The 21,565-nt window shown below is 39.6% G+C and overlaps 1 protein-coding gene across 1 annotated transcript; it reads left to right on the top strand.

The window, feature by feature from the left end:
- Positions 1 to 650: 650 nt before the first annotated feature.
- LOC130085475 (RING finger protein 148) lies at positions 651 to 20,230 on the top strand. Its single transcript, XM_056251248.1, has 7 exons — positions 651 to 1,139; positions 12,356 to 12,603; positions 12,764 to 12,835; positions 12,940 to 13,022; positions 14,347 to 14,434; positions 14,527 to 14,656; positions 19,946 to 20,230. The coding sequence occupies exons 1-7, from the start codon at positions 665 to 667 to the stop codon at positions 20,074 to 20,076; spliced, it is 1,227 nt and encodes a 408-aa protein (XP_056107223.1). The 5' UTR covers positions 651 to 664; the 3' UTR covers positions 20,077 to 20,230.
- Positions 20,231 to 21,565: the final 1,335 nt, after the last annotated feature.

Here is a 21,565-nt window from a genome sequence, read left to right as displayed (position 1 = left end):
AAAAGTAGTTTGTTTAGGCTGGGTTGTATGAATTACAAACCTGCGCACATATTTTAAAAAGCACATAACTATAGAATTCTGAATGAGCATGTGAACGCCGTCAGCGTTAATCACAGGTTCGCGTTTAAAGTCTGATCATTTCGACGGAGGTGAATCAATCAAAGTTAACTTTAGCTGGAAGTAACATTATTCAAGAACCGCTATAACGCCAAAACAATCTGTTACCTTAAATTATATGTTTATCTCTGCAAAGCTGCTTTGAAACAATCCATTGTTAAAAGCGCTATATAAATGAAGATGACTTGACTTGACTAGAGAAAAAAGTTTTTTTCCCCTCATGTTTGCTTCCATTTTTTTTTTTTTTTTTTAAGAATTAAAAATAATTTAAAATTGCCACATTCAGATCACCTGGATAAAATGAAATTCAGATCAAACACTAAGTAAGCTAATGTAAATTAGTGTTACAAATTCAAAAGGGTAAAACTGACCATGAGTCACAGAGGGCTTAAAGTCACAGCTGTTTCCTGAAAAGAAAATACTTAAGCCTAACCCTTTCAAGTGAATATTATCTCAACCAATGTCCAAGGTCCACTGTGATAAGAACACCTCCCTTGACGTAAAAACCATCTTATATTACCACCTAGAAGGCATCTGATTACTATTGATGACCACAGAGTATGCCAAGACAGTGACAGAGTGTTTACCTGAGGCAATGAAAGCGAGGCTTAGAGCAATGCATGGACATGGCCATTCATGGATCTGGTTGACAGTATTGGTTTTCCAGTACTGTTTCCAACAAAGTGCTTCCTTTATTTACTGGACTGCCAATGTGGAAGTTAGATACTTTGACAGAGGATCTAATGAAACTATAAGCAGTCTATGTGAGTGTGGTGTGTTCGGAGCGCACTCACCCTTGGAATCAGCTTCTGGACTAATAGTGCTTCCAAATGGGGATCCTCTGGCATGCTCAGGGAACACTACTTTCACCGCAAGTCACCAGCCATGGATTGCCCTGATAAAAAAAGGAAACTGTACCTATTCACAGAAGGTACAGGCTGCCAAGCAAGAAGGAGCCTCTGCTGTAGTTATTTACAATATAGATGGGACAGGAAATGCGACTAACCTTATGGCACATTCAGGTATGACAGTTTCTCTAATTGGCAAACCAAGACAATTCAATTTATTTCAAAGCAGCTTTATAGAAAATACACACTGAGCAAGGCAAATGTAATTGTGACAAGGAAACAACTTCATAAGAAGTTTAGGTATAGTGGAGGGTAAAATCTTAAAAAAGTGCTAAACTTACTGAATTGTTTTCTCCATGCCATTATAAAACTGACTTCATCCTAGAGTAAAATTGTATTGCCTAAAACAATCAACTTTGTAGAATCTCTTAGGAGATATAAAATAAAAATATTTAAAAAATGGCATTGCTTACATACAATAAGAAAATATTTGATACACGTTTGAGTTCATATTAAAATCTGTTTATGATAGTCAAGATGTTGACAAACAAAATACAAAATGACTAAGTTATAAACCTGCCATTATGCCAGTGATTAAGAAAAAGAAAGGTTTTTAATGTTAATGCTACTATTAGCCTATATTATTAATAGAAGTAAAAACAGTACAACAGTAAAAAATTATATATTTAATTATATAAAAGTTATATTCTAAATTATATATATATATATATGATAAAAAACAACCCGTTCCCACTCCCAAGGTGTCAAAACATTGCGTGTGACTATTAAGCCGCGAAAAGTACCTCTAGGTGTCTTTGCTTTTAATTGCTTGCCTTATCTTTATAAACAATAGTGTATCTTTATAATTTTATAGAATTTTTTTTTTTTGAGCACATAACCCCAACACTACCCTAAACCTAACCACTTTTCAACAATATGAAACACATAACAGGCAGATAAAATACAGTTATTGCAAAAAGGTGCTTAAAAATGTCTAAATATTGTAATGAAAATCAAATTATTTGGGCTGTTCAAATTGATAATCATACCCCAACCTAAAAGGTAAAATGGGGTAAGATGTTCTCTGGGGGAAAGGGTTAATTGATCTAATTTAGTCTAACTGTGACATTGTATTATTGTATTACACTGCCTTTGTGGACACATTAATGTTTTGTTGAGTTTGTATGTTCTCCCCATGAACATTAATACATGAAAATGGTGTTTCAAAATGCTCTCCATCCACACTAGCATTTTCTGTCCAAAGAAAGGTTCTTGTCCACGCTTAAATCATCTTACTGCACAAATGTAAAATGTAATAAAAAGTTCATTGATCATACCGAGAGACCAGAGATAGTATAGTTCTGGCATGATAATTTTATTAGCAAAATAAATCTCAACACTTACTGGTGCGTCCGGGTCACACTCAAATTCGCTATTCCATCTATGGAATACCTAAAGGCACGTTTACACGACAAAGATGTACTAAAAAATGGAAATGTTTTTCCTTTGTGTTTTGAATATAGACGACAACATTGTCAAAATGATCCCGTTCACACAAATCTGTGAAAATGGCTGAAAAAACTGTATTCTGCTACCAGGCCAGTAGTTTGTGGTCACTTTGTAAAAAAACCCGCCTATGTCATAATGACAAAATATACACCAATATACAGTTACATGACGATAAAATTCTGATATAGTCGATATAGCAATGTTTACGGATACCTTTATCGTCTTAAAAGTGCATTAAGCAGTTTGATGCTAATTTAAAACTTTTTATACTTTAAGAAACAAGTTGTGATTTTGTAAAGAGCCATCTACATCTAAAGAGATGTAACTAGCTGTCACCTGCGTTGGCGCTTGAAAAATGACTTTCTACTGTCTCTCTGAACTGCAGAGCGTCACATAAATGAACTGAAACTCAGTGTATAGGCTACTTATATCTAAGCTTGAAATGTCTACTTTAAAACGAACCAATTCGAGTAAAAAACAAATACTCTCTGATTATATAATCCATATGAAAGGTGCATTTCCCAAAATGTATCCTTGCTATTTTTTTAGTCACATTCATATTCATTGTCAGTGCTTTGCAGCAAGCTTTAGTGTGTGGCATATATTGCATGACTAAAACCTGTTAAGGTGATCATAACCTGACCATATACAGTCAAGTGAACCCTTTGGAAGCATGTCATTTAAATACAGTCAGTGTTTGTACCCAACTGTTTCTCAGGTCTTGCCATAAGTTATGAAAGGGTTTTAAATGGTCACTGACTTAACTTTTTATTTGTACAGTACATATATGGCACTGTAAAATTTTATGTTGAGTAGAGATCATAAGAATGTTTTTATGACTCACTCAGTTAAACAAAGTGGAAAAGGGTGGTTCTCGCGTATGATGGATGCTCGCGAATGATACGTGAATCTTGACCAATGACGTATCGGAGTCCATATAAGCTTCCGACTCTGCAGTCATTCTCGTCAGTCTGAGTGACCAGAGACTCTGGCGGTCTGCCACTATTCATAGAACCACGCAGGGGCGTAATTTGTGGGGGGGATATAACCCCCCCAATATTTAAATCTATGCATTACAACCCCCCCATTATTTATACCATGATCACAATATCAGGAGGCATACCCAAACTTCAACCCCCCCAATGTTCAAACCAAATCTACACCCTTGGAACCACGTTTACATTCAACGTTCTAATTTATAGTTCCAGACCTCCAGATGCGGTTTAACATAGTGGAAGATGTATACCACCAAGTTACAAGGACTGAGCTCTGATCACTGTCCGTAAACACAGCAGAGCCAACTAAAGAAGTCTTAAAGGGATAGTTCGGCCAAAAATGATATTTAAACCGGCAACGATCGACGCACGTTCACGGGTGATGTTTTGCTCTGCTCTCTGGCTGCGCGGGCACGTTCGTTCTACGTCACGACGCTACGTCCTACCTCGTACGCCGACTTCCATCACCCGTGGACGCGCGTCGATCGTTGCCGGAAGTCAGATATTTTCATTTATAAAGTTTTAAATATGTATATTTTTACGACAAAACTGCACGGATTACCCTCATAAGGCCTTCGTTTATCCCCCCGGAGCCGGATGGATTACTTCTGTGAAGGATATATGCACATTTTGGGACTTGAAGGAGGTGGACCCCATTGCTTCACATTATATCCACTGAAGGGTCTAAGACATTTTCTAAAATAACTGAAAATGTGTTCGTCTGAAACAAGATTGACATATGCATCTCGAACGGCTTGAGGGTGAGTAATGCATGGTTTAAATATCATTTTTGGCCGAACTATCCCTTTAATAGCTTATTTCATGGATATTGGAGCTGGACTACCTACCAAGCGATAAGCATTGGAAATGGTGTCTACCACTCAGTGAGATAGCCGCTGCTTATAGACACACCACAATGCCCTTGCTTATTGGTACACCACAATGCCCTTGTCGACAAATATTGCTGCACCACTCGTCCTGGACACAGTTCTGTAGGGGAGTTGTCCGAAACACTGAAATTCGAATAGGATGGTTATCAAACTGTGTTGTGTTGATAACACCTTAGGCTGAAAAGCTGGGTTTGGCCAAAGCGTAACGTCATAATCCTCAGGACCCCAGCTAAGGCATTGAGGATTCACTGAGATATGTATAAGAAGGACGTGGGGGTGGCCGGAAATGAGAACTAGCCCCTGCAGCTCTTGACAGGGGGGCTTTGGAATGCATCGGCTGACGTGGTGATCTATAAGATTGCCCTTGTACGTGCTGCAGCGAAGCTGTCTGATAGCAGCTGTTACTGCCCATAACCAAATCATATAGCTCATTTGATTTTATTGAAATTAGTAATGGATATGGGTCGAACATATAAATCTATCGCAGACACTTTAAACTTAAGACGTCAAACACTGCTTTTATCCAACAACAAAAATCAATACAAAATAATTCACAAAAGATGTTTACAAAATATATATATTAACAAATAAAGACAAAGAAAAAATAACAATAAAAAGGTAGGGTAGCTGTGGAAAGTGCCTGACTAAACCTGTTCTCATATACCTAACTCTCGATAAGAAAAAACAGGCGTTTCTTCCAGGCCTCTGCTTTCCTCTCTGTGCTTACTAAATAACAAAAAATGTGAACTGAAAATAAATCCACTACCCGTTACTGACAAAAATAACAATGAAGAGCATTAAATATAAATTACCAAAAATCCAAATAAAACTAGAATGAAAAACTGGATCACTCCAGAGAAATGGAGAGAGGTGACCAGCGATCCTGCCATGAGGAACAAAGAGAAGGAGAGCACGCCATTGATGCAGTCACTCCTCTCCCGTTGATTGGCAATTCCCTCTCTCAACACCACCTAAGGACTCAAAAATGTATTAAACACAGACACATGTAACAGCAGCCAGCCGGGCAATCAGAATAACCTCCCTTGTGCTCAAGATATAATTAATAATAATAATTTGTTACATTTATATAGCGGTTTTCTTGGCACTCTCTTTACGCTTTACATAGCGATTTACATAGCGGGGCGGGGGGGGGGGGGGGGGTCTCCTCAACCACCACCAGTGTGCAGCACTACCTGGATGATTCGACGGCAGCCATATTGCACCAGAACGCCCACCACACAGGGCCTTATTGGTGGAGAGGAGACAGAGTGATGAAGCCAATCAGTATATATGGGGATGATTAGAAGGCCACAATGATGTACAGAGGCAAATGGGCAAATTTGGCCAGGATGCCGGGGTTAAACCCCTACTCTTTATTCGAAGAACATCCTGGGATTTTTAATGACCACAGAGATTCAGATAAGGATTTAAAGTCTCATCTGAAGGATGGTGCTTTTTGACAGTATAGTGTCCCCATCACTATACTGGGGTGTTAGGACCCACACAGACCACAGGGGGAGCACCCCCTGCTGGCCGAGATGTTGGGAATGAGACTCTACTGCACACGCTCTTTATTTCATTTCTAGATTGCACCAGCCATACCTGACCTTTAGCCTGTGTCATTAGTCATAGATAAATTAAATGCAAGCATCAAGTGACTAAAGAGTTCCCCAGCTCAATCCTGAAACTGTATTATAAACCCTGACCAACATGTCAAGTCATCTTCATTTATATAGCGCTTTTAACAATGGATTGTTTCAAAGCAGCTTTACAGAGATAAACATATAATTTAAGGTAACAGATTGTTTTGGCGTGTGATCAGTTCTTCTGCATTCTGGGTTAAGACATCAAAGATTCTGTTTGAGGACCTCATCAGGGGACACTACCAAGAAAGATATAAATGTCTCCACTGGCCGTGTGTTACCAAGACCCTTCCCCTGTGCATCAGCCGTCACCACCAACGTACATGCCACCCGGTCCGGTATATCTGCTGGGGCTGAACGAAAAGCAGAAGAAAATACATCTGTAAAGTCGGGACGAACCAGCTTCAAGAAATTCTCTAGCTGAGAAACTGGATGACACAGAAGGTTTGAAGCAACCCAGGACTGAGGACTGTGGGAGCAGATTCAATCTGGCTAGTGTCATCTTCAGCATATCTTCAATTACTGATTGCTCAGCACCCCGAAGGTCCGAGTCCTCATCACTATGTCACAGCTGAGACTGCCAATGGAGATTATGTATCTTCCAATAAGGAATAGTGACCTTGTTCAGGCTCAACCAATGATTGAGAAGCAGCCAGTGAGACAGTATCCAGATCCTCTTGAGAAAAGCTAATTGATGGTTCATAGCGAGGTAGGCATACATATAATACATGCATACATTACTGTCATCAACTCCTTTTCTGGAGGCTGGAACATCACCCACTAGTTAAGCCGAGAGATTTAGGACTGTACTTGTAAGCTTAGCCACCTGGTGGGCTAGAAGAGCCAAAGAAGCATTCTTCTTTTTTGGAAGTTCCTCGGTCCTTCCTGCTGATTGCTTGCTGTTGCGCGGCTGAGCTGAGAAAGCAGTTTGAGGGGAAACACCCCGAAATTCAAGGTCCAATCCTATGAGTCCTTTTTTTCTCAATTCTCTTGGCATAATGCTACATGCAGGACAAGGATCTGTTAGAGCCTCCTAGACGTGGTCAATAACCAAACAGGTAGAACATTGGGTGTTTGAATCAATCAAGTTCATGGGCCCAGAGCAGACAGATTAATAATAAACTGTGACCCCTGGTCAGCCAAGGGGGTAAACAGCATTTAATGGGGACGTTTAGCTAACAAGCTCTTCATCAGTCACCAAACACTCTGGAAACCAATGAGTGCTCTTAGATTTAAACACATTAAAGACGGCTAAACACAGTAGAACAGGGTTCCTTAAATCCAGCCCTAGATGGCCACTGTCCAGCAGAGTTTAGTTCAGACCCTAATCAAACTCTCCTATCTGCAATTTTCTTGTAACTCTGAAGACATTGATTAGCTTGTTGATTAGGGTTTGAACTAAACTCTGCAGGCTCTCTAGGGCTGGATTTGAGGAACCCTGCAGTAGAATGATTATCAGAAACCTGGTTAACCAATGAGTTCTATACTACTCACCTGAATATCACTGGAGATCCTTTTGATAACCTTGGATAACCAATGTGCCCTCAAGTCAGATAAAATCCTTACCTGAACCCCCGTCGGGATCGCTTACAAACCAATTGATATATTCATTCAAAAGTTAAGCTTTAAAGTTTTAAAGGTGTCGAGACACAGTTATAGAAGGGAGCTAATACCAGCCCAAACAATCTGTGCACACTCGTACAAGATCTCTCCGCGAGAAAGTCAAAGAGACAGACCCTGATGTAAATGGAAGCTTATATGGACTCTGCTATGTCATTGGTCAAGGTCACGTGTGACTGAATCAATATGGGATTCTCTTATTATACACGAGTGTATGACCCTTTTCGACTTTTTATGTTTATCCGTCTTTGGCAGTCTGGAACTATGGAATAGAACTGCATGCATTCTGGGGAAGAACATTGTTTTGGTTGTGCTTCGGCTCTGCGTGACTGTGTGGATAAATATTATCCCTCTGTTCATAAAACATTCTAGACTTAAAGTCCCTGTAAAGTCAAAATTAAAGGGATAGTTCGGCCAAAAATGATATTTAACACATGCATTACTCACCCTCAAGCCGTTCGAGATGCATATGTCAATCTTGTTTCAGACGAACACATTTTCAGTTATTTTAGAAAATGTCTTAGACCCTTCAGTGGATATAATGTGAAGCAATGGGGTCCACCTCCTTCAAGTCCCAAAATGTGCATACATCCTTCACAAAAGTAATCCATCCGGCTCCAGGGGGATAAACGAAGGCCTTCTGAGGGTAATCCGTGCGGTTTTGTCGTAAGAATATACATATTTAAAACTTTATAAATGAAAATATCTGACTTCCGGCAACGATCGACGCGCGTTCACGGGTGATGGAAGTCGGCGTACGAGGTAGGACGTAGCGTAGGAACCGTCGTGACGTAGACGTTGTTTTGCTCTGCTCTCTGGCTGCGCAGGCGCGTTCGTTCTACGTCACGACGGTTCCTACGCTACGTCCTACCTCCCGCCTACCTCGTACGCCGACTTCCATCACCCGTGAACGCGCGTCGATCGTTGCCGGAAGTCAGATATTTTCATTTATAAAGTTTTAAATATGTATATTCTTACGACAAAACCGCACGGATTACCCTCAGAAGACCTTCGTTTATCCCCCTGGAGCCGGATGGATTACTTTTGTGAAGGATGTATGCACATTTTGGGACTTGAAGGAGGTGGACCCCATTGCTTCACATTATATCCACTGAAGGGTCTAAGACATTTTCTAAAATAACTGAAAATGTGTTCGTCTGAAACAAGATTGACATATGCATCTCGAACGGCTTGAGGGTGAGCAATGCATGTGTTAAATATCATTTTTGGCCGAACTATCCCTTTAAGTATGTGTTCTGAGTTTGTCACACCACAGAAAAATGTGTTATTAGCCACCCAGCCAAATTTGAATGATAAAAAAAGCCGGCAAGTATATAAAATAAGCTATCAAAATCTTGAAAAAATGAGCAGTATTCTCTGCTCTCAAACGCTGGGGGCGTGTCCGCTGGCTGCGCTGAAACCACGCCCACTCACGGGAAAGCTGCCGACGCTGATGTTAGGTGATACTGCTTTCGGGACGGGGAGATGAAGGCCGAGGCGGGAGATAGTCGGTTCGGCCCCATTCACCAGTAACAGCGAATTATCAGTGAATCCCAGTTGTCTCCGACGAAAGTTTATAAAACTATCCGTGTAAAATGATCGCTACAGAGGCGGGTGTTGGCGGTGATCCTCAGCTCTCCATCAAGGTTGGCTCTTCACAAAATTAATCCAACTCTTCTTGATGTGATCGTTTTTAGGAAATTTAAATAAAGACACCGATCTGTTTTGTACATGATCGCATCCAGGTAGTAGCCTACGCATTTCCGTGTCGAAGGCATAGCTAGCTAGCAAACTGTAGGCTGTAGTAACTAATAGGGGTGTAACAATACATCGATATGGATCGATGTATCGATCAAACGTCTAACGATACGATGCATCGATACCACACATAAAATATCGATGTACGGTACCTTTATTTTGACACACTCCACATCCTCACGTAACTTTTCTCCGCTGAAATAGACGCCTGACAAGATTGACTGAACCTTTTGTCACAGAAGCCGGTATTTTCCACAATCATCGCGAGTTCATGTTTTACAGCAGAAACAACAAGCCCCGAAAAGTCTGTTTTAGCAAATCAGTGCGCAGTATTCAGGTCAGGTGACAAGGCTGCTTGTCACTTTGAAAATACGCGCTAGCTGAGAGGAGTTTCGTCAAGCTGACTAAAAGTGATCAAAGATGGATTTCAGCGAACTTGATGAACCCGTGATATTCGGGGCGTAAAAGTAAAATAAAAGCTGAAACTTTGTCACGGAATCTTGCTAAAACAGCACATTTAGTGGTGAGTGAACAGCTCCCTGTATTTTGTGTACGTTAATCACAACAACAAAGTTTGACAGGCGTCTATATCAGCTGAGGAGATTAGCGTTACAAAGATTAACCAAGTGTTTTATTATGTATCATAGCAAATACTTGGCTTTGTTTAACTCTGAAACATGAAATGTGGAGTTATCTGCTTTTGCCACACAATATATATATATATATATATATACATCCTTTCAATGAACTTTAATATAACAGAAGAGTTCATTTGCAAAAACAGATAACTGCGTTCTTGTTCATTTTCATATAGGCTATCATGTTTTTTTTAACTTGTAAATGTCCCAATTGGAAGAGGGTGTGCAATTTTCAAAGAGTTTAATTAAACATTCATGTTATATATTTGGATGTATTGTGAGTTAATAAACGTAACCGGTTGTGTACACTTAGCACATAATATCTAAATATCGATTAATCGATCGATATAGCCCTGAATCGAATCGAATCGTAATCGAATCGTAGAATTTTTTGAGGTATCGGCAAATATCGTATCGCTGGCTGAGAGAATCGATATCGTATCGTATAGTGATTAACTGTCCGATTTACACCCCTAGTAACTAATAGTACAGTAACTCGCGATTGAGCGCAGTGGCCTCAGTGCGTCATCAAGTAGGGGCGTGTCCACGAGGTCAGGGGCTCCAGTGCGTCATCGAGCCCCGTTTTAGCCCCGCCCAAAAAATCCGGAAAATAGCAATGGTGAAAAACTGTTTAACGGTCTAACTCCACAATTCAGTAATTCACAGTTCACAGTCTTTGTAATATGTTTTAGCAATACATTTCTAGCATTTATAATGGGTTTAGAATTTTTTTTTAGAATTCCCTTTACAGGGACTTTAAGAGATATAACCAGTTAAGATGGAAAGGATCTCAAGTTGACTAGCAGAAGACGTTACTGTAGCTATAGGTCTACCCATTAATAGACAATGTACTTCTTTGAAAATAAATATCAGCACAGCGTTAACACAACCCATAAGGAAACGACCCTTCACAATAGGTAATGCTTTACAATGAACTCTTTTAGAGAGTTACATTGGCAATTTATCTGTTCAATAAAATTAAGCGTATCATCTGTTCTGGCAGGTCACGTTAGTCAAGCTCGCATCAGCTGACACTCAGCTGATCCACGTCTACCTATAGGAATACGACACCTATCACTGTATATATAAGCTCCTTCAGTATTATCAGCAGCTATCGTGTTTCTCAGGAGCTAATTACCCTCCTCCATCCCCAGCTCCTCCTCTCGCCAGTCCGTTTGGCATCCGGATCCCCTTTGAATCAGAATGAATTCTCGAATTATGTTGTACTTTAAAATCTTGAATTAATGATATCTGCAATACATTCATGTTGGTTCTGTTCTGTTTACCCTTAGGCGGGTTATTGCTGATCTCCCTGCTCTTATCTATGCTAGGCTGCATGGATCTGCAGGGAGTTCTTGCCCAGAACGAACCATACCGCCAATCCTAACTGTACGCAATTGCCAATCGTATTTGACGATAGTGGTCCTGACAGAAATAATTCACTCACCAGTTGAGTAATAAAAACACCATCTCCACGTTGCTTTTACAACAATAAAAAAAAAGCCAAGCCAATGTTGATTCTCATTTTATTACAAGCTCTGTCATGTTCTCATTTTGCCAGCACTCTCCTCTGTTTGCCAATTCTTTTAAATGGCTGATTCCCTGGAAGTTGAAAATTTAGCTGCTCCATGTCAACCTTTTTCTCTCATTGTGACAACTAAACTCTGCCACTCCCACACCATACACAAAGTAGCACCTTCTCTCTATTTATGTATGATGAGACACCCAGGGGTGAGTGACATAGTAGCCTATGTTCGCAATTTCCCGTGAAAACTATTCCATCAGGTCTAAAATAGGCTATAAACAATTATAATTGACTTACCATAGTGAATCAGGGTAAGACAAAAACACACTGTGGCTCTTTTTTTTCTTACATCATAAATTACTTGTTATCTTGCATTTTGATGCCTGGTGAACGCAGTCATGTGGGAAGCTTCTGGGTGGGAATTAAACATGTTTAAGACTATATTTGTATCTTTCGTTTAATGCCATTAATTGTAATTAAAACCAGAAATTTAAAAAAAATCTTCTGGCTGACTATTCCTATTCCTTTAATTGACACTTTATTAAAATACTCTAGACCAGTAGAATTTTAAGGGAAGATGTTTTACAACAACCTACACTTGATTTCAAGGATCATTTTATACTTTTTGCAATGCTTGACACACTTTTTAGTCATGTAAGTAATCAAAATGGCATTGCTGCAATCCAACTGATGGAAATTTGTCCAAGCGATGGATAACTATATTCCCTGTAATCCAGTAATATTTTGGGATGCTATGCTGTTGATCTCAAAAATAACCAGTCATGGTTAATGATAATATTTTATTTCCACAGATGCTGATGACATAGTTGCCATAATGGTTGGCAATATTCTAGGCACAGAAATCACTAACCTGATCAAGAATGGCTCAGACGTCTATATGGTGATTGCTGTAGCCAATGCACATGGCCTGTGGCTCAATGCTACATGGGCATATGCCCTGTCTTTCACCTTCATTGGAATAACAGCCATCACTTTGTTCTACTTCGCTTTCCTGTTTACCAAACACATGTACATAAACCGACAACTTCGTATGCAACAGGTAAAGTATTCAGTTAAGGTTAAGTTCACTGTAGGAGTCAAATCTACTCAAATATTTAGTATATTCAATATAAAAAACTCAGATATATTCCAGATATTCTAAAATCTCTTAAGGGTTTTTTTCTATTGCTAATTCTGCTCTGTCATCCATTTCTGTGCAGAGGGAGATGAAAAAAGTGACTGAAAAAGCAATAGCAAAGTTACAAGTGCGGACTCTGCGGACAGGTGACCCGGTATTGTCCCATTGCTAAATCCTAAAATAAATAAATGTGTACGGTAAAATAAATTCAGAGAGCATTTAAACTGCAGTGAGTAAAAGCATCATATGTGTCTGTAGGAGGTTGGAACAGAGGACACGAGCTGTGTGGTGTGCACTGACTCATTCACACATAATGAACAGGTCACAGTTCTACCCTGCAGGTGCAGTATGAGGAAATCCACATATGATTTTAGTTCAACATTACAGACGTTTCTAAATTCAGAATAGTGTCAGTATAGTATGTTAATTTCGATGCATTGGATGAGACTATTTTGAAAGATTTTATTCATCCTTATTTATTTTATCTATTGTAACTTCCTTATCTTAGAGCATTGAATATTATATCAAGCAGAGATTCTGTTGAATGAAAGGTCTGATTTTTGTGCCCTGCACATACAAAGCATATTTTAGAGAAGACATAAAACATAAAATATGTTGTCATGTTATATGTATTAAAATTTTTTGAGGTTCATTCAGAGAAAACAGTAGAACATAATATTAAAGGGTTAGTTCACCCAAAAATGAAAATGATGTCATTAATGACTCACCCTCATGTCATTCCAAGCCCGTAAGACCTCCGTTCATCTTCGAAACACAGTTTAAGATATTTTAGATTTAGTCCGAGAGCTTTCTGTCCCTCCATTGAAAATGTATGTACGGTATACTGTCCTTGTCCAGAAAGGAAATAAAGACATCATCAAAGTAGTCCATGTGACATCAGTGGGTTAGTTAGAATTTTTTGAAGCATCGAAAATACATTTTGATCCAAAAATAACAAAAACTACGACTTTATTCAGCATTGTATTCTCTTCCGGTTCTGTTGTGGATCCGCGTTCAGTGCCGCTGCTGACGTAAGACGCTGCTGACGTGTGTCTGGTGCGTCCGTGTATTCGGGTTCAAATAAATATGGCTGGGCAAAAAAATGCAAGTCTTCTTCTGTGTCGAAATCCTTAGACATGTTTGCGAAGATTGTTTTGTTTCCAGCGTGCGTCTCCCTCAGACTGTAAACGAAGCTCGGGTGCACCAGACACACGTCAGCAGCGTCTTACGTCAGCGGCGGCACTGAACGCGGATCCACAACAGAACCGGAAGACAATACAATGCTGAATAAAGTTGTAGTTTTTGTTATTTTTGGACCAAAATGTATTTTTGATGCTTCAAAACATTTTAACTAACCCACTGGTGTCACATGGACTACTTTGATGATGTCTTTATTTCCTTTCTGGACAAGGACAGTCTACCATGTATACATTTTCAATGGAGGGACAGAAAACTCTCGGACTAAATCTAAAATATCTTAAACTGTGTTCCGAAGATGAACGGAGGTCTTACGGGCTTGGAACGACATGAGGGTGAGTCATTAATGACATAATTTTCATTTTTGGGTGAACTAACCCTTTAAGAAATACACACTTAACATAGTTGTTTTAATTTTTTGTAAATATGAAAGAAATGCCTAATATGAAATACATTCTGTTTTTAAAGACATTTATACCATAAGAAATGCATTGAGCCATGGCTCCTGGAACACCCCACCTGTCCCATGTGTAAATATAATATCCTCAAATCCAAGGTCGGTTTGCCAATACACACAGAACCATCTTTATTCAGACAGATGATGTTGCATTTACTAACATGAGATTCTTTATTGTTGTATGTGTTTAGATTGATGAGGAGATAGATGAGCAGCCCTCATCAGCACCATCAAACAACTCATTCTGTTTAGCTACAGTAATGACAGTCACATCAGCAGACCAACACAACACATTAGACTCACACATTCAAACTGCAGAAAGTGAGTAAAGGCTACCACAAAAACATTTGCTGTCCTTTAAATTGTGTTCCTCTATGATGTAGGTGTTAGAAATGAACAACAAAACACTTTTCATTGCATTGCTGATGTTTTATACATGAAGGTGACTTGACTTGACTTTTATCAGATTGCAGCTCAGCACTTACAGACAACATACTCCTAAAAGTTGACAAAAGTTTTTTTTTTCATATGCACATTAATGTTACTTATTTTTTACAGCAAATATTTAGTTTTTAGTGATTATTATGTCAGATAATATATTTACATAGCCTACATGTTTATGATTTATAGATTTTACATATTTAATTAATGGGAAAAATACATAATGGTGTTTCATTGGTCTCTTGTATATTTTTACCTGCTGATTTGTAATTCAAAATTAACATTGTTGTGAATAGCCTTCCACCGCTTGCTGGCTTGTATTAATGCATTTTTTATTACTTTATAAGATAGCAATAACTTACAGATGTAAAAGGTTAATTTACTCAGTTTATAATAAGTCACCTTTAAGTCAAATCACCTTTATTTTTATAGCGCTTTATACAATACAGATTGTTTCAATGCAGCTTTAGTCATGAACAGGAAATGATGCAAACACAGTTCAATTTGGCTGTAAAGCAGCTCTAAAAATAAAAAATGGTAACACTTTATTTTGATGGTCCCTTTTAAACATTCTGTTGACTATAAGTAACTTTGCAACTACATGCCAACTAACTCTCATTAGAGTATTAGTAGATTGTCTGTTTAATGTCCGCTAGCTCTTTATTGTGATGGTTCTCCAACCGACATTATACTGACTATAAGTAACTCTACTAATAATCTACTAACACTCAAATGAGAGTTGTACTTCTACATGTACTTGTAACGTTACTTATAGTCAACAAAATGTGTTAAAGGGAATATCAAAATAAAGTGAAACCGAAAAAAAAAAATCATTGTTCAGTTGAAGTCAGTTTAGAGTTGATTCAGTTCTGTTATAAAGATAATCAATTATTAAATGAGTTCAGTTCAGCTGTAAAGCAGCTCTGCAGAAAACGTCTTGGTTTATGACTGGGGGAAGGGGAACGCGACACTGTGAAATGGTGTTTTTGCTCTGGGAATGCTTCTTGTGAACCAGTGTCTGAAGCACGTGTGTTAAACGCCAATCTTGATTGACTACTGCCGTCAGGTTATGTCACAGGCTTGCTATATAAGGGGTGCCTAGAGAACATGTCATCAGCTTCATGTTGTCTGAAGGAAGATGAGTAGTAATGCCGGAAGTATGGCAACGCGACACAGTGTCTCGTTCCCCTTCTCAGGGAACTCGCACTGCGTCATGGTCTTGACACTATGGGAAAAAAATACCCACTGCTCCATACTGACAAAACGCCTGCCCACTGTGCTGTAAGTCTCTCAGCGAGCTCTTAGCAGTGGCCAAGATGCTGCCACACAACGCACCTGCTGACCAGAGAGCTGATCGCCCCTGGTGCACTCAAGTCGACCCCTCCAATATTACCCCTCGCCACCCTTGGTGGGGGAAGAGGGGGAGGAGCACTGATGGCGATAGAGAGAGCTCGCAAGTACTTCCTGAAATATATGGTGAGAGGATGGAGTGCCTCTGTAGCTTACACATCCTCCTTCTCTTCCCCAGTGAGCACATAAGGGCCTTCTAACCATGTGAAGGGTTAACTTGACCTTTCCCTAATAAGGGAGCTCAACCCGGAGAGACAACCGATGAGGTGGTGATAGGTGGAGAGGTCGGACTCGAGAAGCGCTACCAACTTCTTACCCAGCCTATACCAGCATACCTTCTGTAACAGTGGTCAGTAAAAAAGTGGGACGTGAGAGGCGGAATAGCCCATCTTCCCCTCTAAGTCCGTCAAAGATATAGAATTTGATAAATTAGCAATTTGCAACACTGGGGACACAATGGCTGATGAAACGGAAACGGAATAGCCCATCCTCCTTCAGCTATGTCTAACTACCCTCCTATGCGAATATGAAAGGAGCATACACTTCTATCTCCAGATTTTTTTATTTTTTATTTTTTCTTTACAGAGAAGCGGCATGTGAAGAAGTGGGATGCAAGAAGTGGAATTTCCCATACTTCTCACCAATATCCGCTAGTGAATCAGTCGCTATGAAATAAATGCTTCTTCTTCCGATTGGCCCCAGTGAGCAGACAATGACTAAAGAAATGGCACGCAAGAAGCAGAATAGCCCATTTTCTTTCAGCTGCGTCTGGCAACCCTGCATATGCGAACCAGTGCTTTCATCTCCGTGATATAAAAGGAAAGGTGACGTGAGGAAGTGGGACGCGAAAAGCGGATTAGCCCATCTTCCCCAACTATGCCCTAGGCCTAGAACATAATACTTCTATATTACTTCACTATTACATATATATGAATGCATAAAGAGTATATCATTCTGTGTTCATCCCTAACAAGTAGTAGGAAAGGAGGTGGGACACTAGAGGTGGCATTGCCCATCTTCCTGATCCCATCCACAGATGTTACTTCTATTTCTGCATTCACAGAACTAGGGAGATACCAGATCATGATGTAGGACTCTAGAAGCGGAATAGCCCATATTCAACGTTTTCACATGTAAACTGAGCATTTTGTGCAAAAAGAGCTGCATGCAAGGCATTCTCGTCCTCTCCTGTCAATGCTGTTACAAAAGTATATCACTTTCACTTGCGCACGGTGCACGCACATTTCCAGAAGGCAGTAAATGAAGAAGTGCCATACGAGAAGCGATATTTCCCATCTTCTCATCTGATGTTATCTAAGCCTATGTGCACTAGCCTATGTGCAGAAGGAGTAAACATGCTTCTTATCACTGTATAATCTCGGAAAAACGGTTTCATTCCCAGCTGCCTGAAAAAGAGTGCCCAGATCTCTTCGTCTAGCATTGCACAGTCATTAGTGCCACGGAGCGAGATACTGTTAGGGATCGATCAGTAATCATTAATCATTATAGTAAAAGTGTAGGGGAAGCAAACAACCTCGTCACTGCATCATAAGCTCCATCGGGTGTCTATTGTACATGAAATAGCATCCGACCCCCTACTGGGAAGTGACAGCAAAAAGATTACCGTCGCCAATAACCTTGTATCGTTCCCCTGAACATAATGCAAAATAAAGCTGTACATGTACTCTTTATTCGTGAAGATACAGCGATATCATCCATCATTCATTTTAGAAGAAAACATTTTTAACTGTACTCAGAACCAACACAGACACCCCTGTCTTTTAATCTCTTTCCTTTTAAGGGAATAAAAATGCTTTCCCTTACACTCTTTCTCTTTTTTTAAACAACCTCTTGAACCCCAAAACCCAGAAAGGGGTGGGGAGAAAAAAAAAAAAAAAAGGGGATTAAAAGAAAAAGAGGATAAGAAAAAGGCCGAAAAGGACTCCCAGCATTTAGACCTCTCTTGCTTCTTGGAGTCGATTATCTGTCCTTACTTGTTCTTGAGCTAGGTTGCCACCTGGATCCCCGACCTCTCTAAGGCGGAGCTCTAGCGGCCACACTCACTTTCTGCTCCTGTCACCAACTGGACCCAGCGACAGGCTCAGAAGGGGGAACTTAAGGACATTGCCTGTGGCGGGACACAGTCTCAACAGCGGTGCCCAAAAATTTGGAAGGCGCCACCGGGGCGTCAAGGAGGAATGATCTCTCCTTCTCCTTTAGCCCCGATAGGTTAAGCCATAAATGCCAACATTTGCGGCAAAAGCAGCAAGCGAGCAGCCAGTGGCATAGCGGGTAGAAATTATCACGTGTAGTAATAATAATAATAATAATAATTCATTACATTTATATAGCGCTTTTCTAGGCACTCAAAGCGCTTCACATGGAAGGGGGAATCTCCTCAACCACCACCAATGTGCAGCATCCACTTGGATGGTGCGACGGCAGCCATAGTGCGCCAGAACGCCCACCACACACCAGCTTACTGGTGGAGAGCAGACAGAGTGATGAAGCCAATCAGTGTATATATATATATGGGGATTATTAGGAGGCCATGATGGACAGAGGCCACTGGGCAAATTTGGCCAGGATGCCGGGGTTACACCCCTACTCTTTCGAAAGACATCCTGGGATTCCCTGTACGCGGTTGACGATGAGGAGGCTGGCTCATATAATACATCCGCCTCAATTCCCATCATGTCTAATTTCTCTGAACTAGAGCGGCCATGCAGCATACTCTCCGCCAAACCATAAGCCGGAGAGCTTTCGGATTTGGCGTAAGAGCCTCAAAACTGCTGACAGAGGATTGGGAAAGGGAATCTGCGAGCCCCATTATCCTAAACACTGCACTGCCTCGACAGCAGTGGGTCCTGAACCACGGGGCGCTACCCGTAAATAGAGCCAGTCGGGAACGAAGCCACCACCAGGTCTGACCATGCATGCTATGTTCTTAGACATATCACATATAAATCATGCATGTCGTTTGGCGTGATATATCTCTCACATGGAGGCACACATTTTTAAAACCTGCGTTCACTCATTTTGTTTCCTTTATTTTTCTTTGAGATACACACACACACACAAACAAGCGGATTCCTGAAGACAAAGATGCTGATGACGTGTTCTCTAGCAGCCCTTATATAGCCAGCCGGCGGGCCAGTAGCCAATCAAGAAAGGCGTTTGGCACACTTCCTTAAGACACTGGTTCACGAGGAGCATTCCTATAGTGTCAAAACCATGCCTTTGAAAGGGAATAGTGATGTTATCGTCCAGCTCAGTTCAGTTCTCATCAAATAGTGCAGTGTTCTAATCTTAACAAAGGACTTTGACCCCTGGTTTCACAGATGAGGCTTAAGCCTATTCCCAGACTAAAATGCATGTTTGAGCTGTTTTAACTGAAAGCATCTTGCCATTGTTTATAAAAGCCACTTAAATGTCCTAATCGATCTAATCCTGGCTTAATCAAAGCCCTGTCTGTCTTATCTACTCAGCTGGAGACTCATCAACACTTACTATTGAGTACTGATGCTTGAAACCAAGGACTGTGTGCGATACCAAACAGTAACCAATTATAGAAAAAGACAATAAAATAAGAAATTACAATTCCAGAGAAACATAAAATTCAGCAGTAACACTAAAAACATTGATTTGTAAAGGTAAAGGTAATATACTGTATCTGAATAATGAATAAATTAAACACAATATATGAATACATAAATTCAGCAGTATCCTATGCCCTTTGTCATTATCAATGTCATGCTGGATTAATCTGTATATGGTGCATACTGATGGCTCATGGTTATTGATTTTTCTTTATGACAGCGGCTCTTGGACATACATCAGACCGTGTGTATTATGGCCCGGATATCCAGACACAACACATTTATGAGAACCAAGCATTTGAAGAAGAACCAGAGATAATGGAGCAGCAGGATATCAACAGCCAAGATTAATATACTATAACATATTTTAAAAAATTCTACAGTTTGAATATCACAAACAGCCAAAATACTGTGTGAAATGTGTCAAAAAGAAAGACATACAAAAAGTAAGAATCTTAAAATGGGATGCTCAAATTGTGACAGACTATTTATTAATAACTGAGCACTGTTTGTGTTTGTAATGTAGATTTTAATGACTTTTAAGAAGAGACAGGAAAGAGAGTATAAAAACAAAAATAAAAAAGGGATTCATTACTGTGACAGCTTGCATACCTGTCATGAGCTCAATAAAGCTTGATCACACACACACACACACATTCAAACACTGGTAAATTTAATTTGTAAAGTAAAGTAAATTTGACAATAGGATAAAAATGACAAGTTCCTTTTTTTTCTTCATAAATATACTTTCTCTGTATCCTGCTCTTTCTCCCACACACATAAAGATATGGAGAAAAACACTTCAGCGCTGCCCTGTGACTGAAAAGCTACATGACTATGGAAGGCCAAATTATCTTTTGATGTTCTCAGTAATGTTTACTAGTGAGCATTCCAATTAGAGATCTCTGTAATTACATTTTTACAAGCAAAATCCAGTTTTGGTGGTAACGCATTACAAGTAATTCGAGTAACGTAATTAGATAACTTTTTGAGCAGGTTGTTGATTGTTGATTTTCTTCCATTGAGATGAGTTAACCTTGGATGATCGAACAGTGATCCAGCATATTTGCACAGATGTCATAGTACTGTACATCACCCTATGGAGTGTATTTCAACGTCTTGATGCATCATGAGGTTATGGATGCAGATAAGATATTACCACACACTGAACACTTGGGTAGTAAACTTGACAGTACTAAACTCAGTTGATTGCTGATTGTATTCTTTCTGTTGTTGATTGCACATTTGCATACCCTGATTTAATTTTTGATGGTACAATTGTTTTTCTTCATCATATGCATGGTGTAGGTTGCTGTTTGAAACCTATCCCTAGCCTAGATGATGCCATTAATTAATAATAATAAAAAAAAACTATGATGATTATGTGACAATTGAGTGGCGAAGTATTGTTACTGAAGGTAAAAGTAAATCTGTTTGTAATATGTTGTAATATAATCTAATAATAGGTTAGGGCATTTAGTGGTATTTGTGGTATTTAGTGGAACTAAGAATAATATGGCATAATGCACATTAGGAAAGCAATATCCAATTGTAGAGCCACATGTAACAGCAGTGTCTGTGTCTCAGCTTGCAGACATCTTGGACCTCCTAGAACCTCCTAGGACCACATTTCTACCTTTTTTTATATATTAGGACTATACTATTTTAGAGCACTTACCATTCAGTTTTCAATATGCAAGTAAACTATTTTTTGTATTTGTGAGAGACCGTTTCATTATTTGCAATAGGAAAATAATTAGAAGAATTAAGTGCAGAAAATGTTAAAACAATTTTTTCTACAAACTATTCTGTTTATGATTATGATAATAAATTAAAATAA

This window comes from Rhinichthys klamathensis, unplaced genomic scaffold (genome assembly GCF_029890125.1).
Source record: "Rhinichthys klamathensis goyatoka isolate OS25496 unplaced genomic scaffold, OSU_Roscu_1.1 h1tg000079l_1, whole genome shotgun sequence".
NCBI lineage: Eukaryota > Metazoa > Chordata > Actinopteri > Cypriniformes > Leuciscidae > Rhinichthys > Rhinichthys klamathensis.
The sequence above is the reverse complement of the archived record's forward strand: the minus strand, read 5'-3'. Positions and strand labels throughout refer to the sequence as shown.

Coding starts and splice junctions, on each gene's coding strand:
- LOC130085475 (XM_056251248.1), top strand. CDS start 665: ATGACCACAGAGTATGCCAAGACAGTGACAGAGTGTTTACCTGAGGCA. Junction 12,836..12,939: donor CTCTGCGGACAGGTGACCCG/GTATTGTCCCAT, acceptor ATGTGTCTGTAG/GAGGTTGGAACAGAGGACAC. Junction 14,435..14,526: donor ATAATATCCTCAAATCCAAG/GTCGGTTTGCCA, acceptor GTATGTGTTTAG/ATTGATGAGGAGATAGATGA.